Source organism: Otolemur garnettii, unplaced genomic scaffold (genome assembly GCF_000181295.1).
Source record: "Otolemur garnettii isolate 467f Iridium unplaced genomic scaffold, OtoGar3 scaffold00187, whole genome shotgun sequence".
Lineage (NCBI taxonomy): Eukaryota > Metazoa > Chordata > Mammalia > Primates > Galagidae > Otolemur > Otolemur garnettii.
The window spans coordinates 1,031,357-1,037,567 of NW_003852582.1; the positions used below are offsets into that span (position 1 = coordinate 1,031,357).

The 6,211-nt window shown below is 44.0% G+C and overlaps 1 protein-coding gene across 1 annotated transcript in view; it reads left to right on the plus strand.

The window, feature by feature from the left end:
- MYO3B (myosin IIIB) overlaps positions 1–6,211 on the plus strand; it is a 429,342-nt gene that overhangs the window by 320,806 nt on the left and 102,325 nt on the right. Inside the window, exon 28 of the mRNA XM_012812078.1 lies at positions 2,086–2,188. Coding sequence (XP_012667532.1) covers positions 2,086–2,188 — 103 coding nt within the window. The remainder of the gene's footprint in view (positions 1–2,085; positions 2,189–6,211) is intronic.

Consider the following 6,211-nt stretch of genomic DNA (forward strand, 5'->3'; position numbering starts at 1 on the left):
TTAAAATAGGTGGAGACAAAAGCTTGCAATCTCAGTTTTCCTCGTGGGCAACACCCCTGGGGCTCTGATCAGTGGTAGCTTTTGGTGCTGCTGAATTTGGCCAGAGAACATGATTAAAAATTATTTGTGGTGATTTTCCTTCTTAACAGGGAAACAGAAAGACATTTGTGTCCCTGATGAAGGCTCCTCTTTTTTTCTTTCTATGTCAATTCTTTCATGTTCCTTATCACAGAGTTACAAGTGAGCTTGGACCAAACAGTGTTTTAGAATCTCCAAGAGGGGGAAAAATTCGCCTGGTGCTCTAACTGGAGAAGTTTTATCAATCGAGAGAAGGCAGGAGGAGGAGGAAGAGAGGAAAACCAGTTAACGAAATTATAAAAAGCTGTGGTTATTATTTTTTTTTCTTCTTTCACTATTGTTGTTTCACTATGTGGTCATAATGTTCTCCGTGTAATAATAAAAATGTAATAATGTTGCATTTAATTTTTTTCTTTATTCTTTTGGTGTTTATAGCAATAACAAAAACAGATGGTTTTATCCACCACCGTAGCTCAAAGAATTACATTTCCTCTACATAAGAGATATTTATGTCTAAGGAACCAAACTAATGATTTAAAATCAGAGCATACTCTTTCCAGAACAGACAACACAAGAATAATTGATTTCTGAATTTCTTTTTTTCTACACTCCATCTCTGTTATATGTTCTATCATTGTAACATCAACCACTTATATTTATGCACCTTCCACAATATGTCACAATTGCCACGTTCATAAATCATCTTTGTTGGTTATATTTCAATTTGGGTATTTCTAGATTATCTAAAATAAGGGTGGCAAATAGGTGCAAAGTCTCTTTCCAATGCAGTTGCTAGTCACTACTTAGAACTCTGGTCCTCAGCCCTCACCACACATTACAATCCATCTGGGGAGCTTGTGATAATTGATGTCAATCTCCACCACAGAGCACTTTTAGAATCTTTATGGGCTGGGCCCAGGCATGTTTAAAATCTTCCCAGGTATTTTTAATGTATATCCAGGATTAAGAATCACTGATCTGGAAGCAGTGTCTCTCAAATTTCAACAAAAATCAGGGTCACTGTTCAGTACCTGTAAGTCAGTGGTTAGGGCACCGGCCACATATACCAGGGCTGGTGGGTTCAAACCTGGCCTGGGCCTGTTAAACAACAATGACAACTGCAACAAAAAAGTAGTAAAATATTGTGGCAGGCACCTGTGGTCCTAGCTACTTGGGAGGCTGAGGTAAGAGAATGACTTAAAACCCAAAGTTTGAGGTTGCTGTGGGCTGTGATGCCACGGCACTCTACCGAGGACAACATGGTGAGACTCTGTCTCAAAAAAAAAAAAAAAAATCAGGATCACCTGGAGAGCTTATTAAAAATGTAGATTGTCAGGCCCTACCACCAAATTTTCTGATTCACTAGGTCTGGGGTGGGGCCCAAGAATTTTCATTTCTAACAAGTTCCCAAGTAGTGATGAGAACCAGTTGGTATGAAGTTAAGGTTCAGTGGAAAAGAGGCCACAATTGTTAAACAGTGGCTGACATGGACACAAGAAGTAGGAACTGTATACTATTTACTGCCTTTTGAGAAACTCATCAGTTTACTGTTCTCAACCAAAATGTAGAAATAGGCTACTTCTGGGGTGATTTGGTATCTACACTTAATCCTGCCCCCATCATATTTTGCTCCCTGACCTCCTAGCTACCTCAGCAGGCAGCCCAGCCAGGACTGGAAGCTGGTCTGCTAACTCTGGCATGGTGCCATCTCAGCTACTCCATGCTGCTTCTGCTAGGACCTGCCTAACTTGGGGCCTTGAATCTCTGTCCACTATTTATATCTATTGCCAGAGAGAGGTACTTATTTTCTTATGAGTGAAAACTACAAAGTATGAGTTGTTTTATCCAATTTGCTGGCTGAGATTCAATGACTTATCTTAGAAAAATCCTGTAGAAAGTCAGAGAGATGCATGAGGGCAAGGAGAGAGGAACTGCAGAGAGTGTAGATGGGCACCCAACCTAGCCCTGCCTATTTCTGAACTTGAGCGTTCCTTTCTTTTCTCTCAGTTCTGAAGGGCTCTGCAGATCCTACGAGCCATTCACAAGCAGAATCCAATGATGGCCATGAGGAGACTTCAAGCAACTCTTCTGCCATCACTGAGAAAAATGGGTGAGTCTTATCCACAGAGTTCCCTGTTATAAACTCAGGTTCTCTGTTCCAGTGGGAATGAAACTAAAATATTTATACCACTTTGGTATTTTGATAAGTTGGAAAGAGTGGAGCCCAAAAGCATTTTCTAGCAGATTCTCCCACGTCAGAGGTCATCCCCCTTGGGCAAAAAGCCTTTATTCTACAGAACAACCTGAACACAATTCTGTGGGGGTTTTTTGGTTCTCTTCTATAACCTGTTTGTGGACACATTAGGTAAAAGCAGTGGGTCTTAACTGAGGGTAATTTTCCCCCTTCAAAAACATCTGGAAACATTCCTCATTGTCATAACTTCAGGGGAAGAGTTGTGCTACTGGTATCTAGTGGGTAGAAGCCCATGATGCTGCCAGACATCCAGCAATCCACGGCACAGTCTCCCCAAAACAAACAGATGTCCAGTCCTAAATGTCAATAATCCCAAAGTCGATAAACCCTGCGGCTAGGCCTGGGCTGTATACACATAGTCCCAGATACTCAGAAAGCTGAGTTAGGAGAATCCCCTGAGCCCAGGAGTTTGAGTACAGCTAGGGCAGGCTGAAGACAGCAAAATTCTTGTCCCTAAAAGAATTAATTTGAGAAATCCAACATTTAAGCTAAAGCAAAAAGGCAGTCCCATTTCTTGTTTACCTACAGTTTTTAGTTAAATATAATTTAAAGAGAGCAGAGCAGAGCTTCCTTGTCATTGGACATCTGAGCTTCTCAAAGTCTGTAGGGCCTGTTACCCTGGCTAAATGTAGGCTCAAGTCACTTTAAGCCAGGCCAGAGCAGGCCATGACACCAAGGGCTGGAGACTCAAGGCCTCCGCTCACCGGGGCCCCAGCCTGTTCTTCAGGGAAAACTTCATAATCTGCCTTCTCTAAGAAACGGTTTCCAGAACTGTCACACATGTCACTGCAAGGAGGACACAGCTATAGGAAGGAGTGGAGCATGGCAAAGGGAAGGTCTAAAAAGAAGGAACCTTATGGGGTGGCCCCTGTGGCTCAAAGGAGTAGGGCACCAGCCCCATATACCAGAGGTGGTAGGTTCAAACCCGGCCCCAGCCAAAAACTCCAAAAAAAAAAAAAAAAAAAAAGGAACTTTGCCTTATTTTTCCCCAAATTGATTATGGGAGAACTTCATTAAAAGTTATAGTCAAGGATTTAGAGAAAGACACATCATTAGAGAGTTTTTTGTATCTTTTCACCCAGAAAAAGAGGCAGTTTTCATTTATAATTTTAAAAAATAATTATTTTTTGAGAGTTGGAAAATTCTCAATATTTCTCCAGTGGCCTCAAATTGTCATTGGACTACTTTTAAAGTAAACTACTTTGCACTACTTGCCTAAATAGTCAGAATCACTCATTTAAGAGTACCTCAGGTTAGTACCTAACATCTCATATCATTAATAGAATAACAGAGTTTACACTTTCTGATGTGGCAGAAGATCACTGAGCTTGGCAGGTGGAAGATGTGGGTTCTGGTCCTGGTGCTAATGTTTTCCAACTGTTTGACTTTGGGCAATTCTGTGAGCCAGTGTGGAAAATTACATCAACTCAGCCTGGCTCCCCTCAACTGCAGCTGATGGATGACTTTGCTGAGACTATCAGGAGAGTGCTCTGAGCTCTCATCCTCAGCTGGCCTTTCCTTCTTTGCTCCCATCTCCCAGGCCACAGATCTTGTTTCCTGCACAGTGTTCCTACCCACCGGGCCCCGCACTATTAGTTAGCCTCCCCTCCCTTCACTTTCTCATCTTTCCCACTCTGCTATCTCTTTCCCTTTTGCTTATACCTCTCCCTGTTCCAAGAAAAGCCTGCCATTGGCCCTGTCCCGCCCCTCTTAATTTTCCCACCATACTCCTCAGACCTAACATCAGAGTCGGCTTCCCCATTCTCTCACCAAACCAAATCCTCTATTCTTAATCCTGAAATTAGTTTTATGCCTTCACCTTGTCCCTAAAACCATCCTTAGAACCTCAACTCCTAGTTGCACGAGACTTATCTCCGTCAGGCCCTCTGTGCTCTCCTGGAAGAGCCTTCTCCATGGGAGTCTGTGTTACTGTGTCCTGCAGGTTCTTCCCCACAGACAGCCTCAGCCTCTGTTTTCTTTGGCTTTATTCTCTTTCATCCACCATTAAAATTAAGGTGATTAGCCCAGAATTGACTTCTTCTTCCTCTACTCCCACCTGGGTGGTGGTAGCTTGAGCATTTCTCATCGAGTATTCTGGTATCAGCTCTCAGCTGTGTGAGCTCAAGTCCCAGATCCCCATTCTACCCTCCTCACTCCTGCCCCCAAACTCCTGCCGGGCGTATGTTCCTGATGGAGACACACCGGAGCCTCGACAGCAAAGTCCTCACTAAAGCACCTCCTCCACCAGACCTCCCACGTAAACACTATCTGGTGACCTGGCTTTGGAACCTGGCACAGTCATCTTTGACTCCCACCTCTCACCTAACCCTGCCTCCAATCAGTCCTTCTCTGGTCCGGGACTGTCATGACCTCTTTCTCTTTCTCCTCTTTACAGACCAGCTTTCATTTCTGATATCTGATCAATTGTCCTACAACATATTCTGACCTGGTCAAAGAACTTTAATGGCTTTCTACTTTAGACCAAAAGAGGATCAGACTTCTCGGTCTGCTGTTCCCCGCCTCTCCCTAGCTGCTTCAGTTCGTCCCCCAGGCTCGCTTCTACTATGTCCCTGTATATGCTCTGTGGCCATCCAGAATGGAACTTCTAATCGTTCCACCAGTGTGCCTGCCACTCTTCCTCCTGCCAATTCCTTTCTGTTCAACTCTGGCCTTTTGTCAGGATACGTTGTCATATCTCTTCACTCCATGAAGACATTAATTCTTTTTAATACTCTTTGAACTGTAGCCTATGTGTAACAGCACTGCTCAAAGTGCTGTTTCACAACAGGATTATAAACCTGTGCCCAAATATAAATCAATTCAGCTGCTTTCTTCATCAAGAAATCTTGTTACAGCAGCCAGCATAGCATAGTGGATACCTTAATGTGCTATGAACCTATCAACCCAGGTTCAAATCCCAGGCAGGGAGGCTAGTGAAAGGTAGGTAGGCAGGCTAGGGGCAGAGCTAGGCAGAACAGGGGGAGGAGCAGGCAAATCAGCTGAACTAAACAATGTAGCTGGTGATGAGTTGATTTACATGGTGGCACAGCTCCTAATGGCATTGCGAGTGGTAACAGTTCACAGACTGGGTCCTCACACCACACTCTCCTGCCCTTCACGTTTTGCGTATAATAGTTGACTGTGTGCTAGCAAGTTAGCTTTTCAAAGGTAACGACTGATGCTTACTCTTTCTTGTATCCAATACACACAATAGGTACTCAATAATTTTATTGAGCTAACTTCCAAGACCACTTCTAAGCACTCAGATTTTTTTTTTTCGGAGACAGAGTCTCATTATGTCACCCTTGGTAGAGTGCTGTGGCTTCACAGCTCACAGCAACCTCCAGCTCTTGGGCTTAGGCAATTCTCTTGCCTCAGCCTTTCAAGTAGCTGGGACTACAGGTGCCCGCCACAACACCCAGCTGTTGTTTGGTTGCAGTTTTCATTGTTGTTTAGCAGGCCCGGGATGGGCTTGAACCCACTAGCCTCAGTGCATGTGGCTGGCACCCTACTCACTGAGCTATGGGGCACCCTACTCACCAAACTACGGGCACCGAGCCAGCACTCAGATTTTTATGAGAGAAATGTTCTTCCTGCTCAATCTTTGGGTGGTGGCAACAATAAGAGGATCCAGAATAATTTGTCAGCTGTGTGTCAGGATATCCCTTCTCCAGGGTGATGGGGTCCCATTTTCCCCTTTATGTCTGTCAACTCATTGTTTTGTGAATCAACACAAAGGTTTATAGGAAGGAAGTCTTGGGGACGGGGCTGTGATGGGCAGAATAAGAATAGAGCTGGGTTGTGCTGATGGAGAGGTTCTCAGTGGCAAGTAACAGACTCCCAACCAATAGATTCAAGTATTCCTCAGGACAAGAGGTT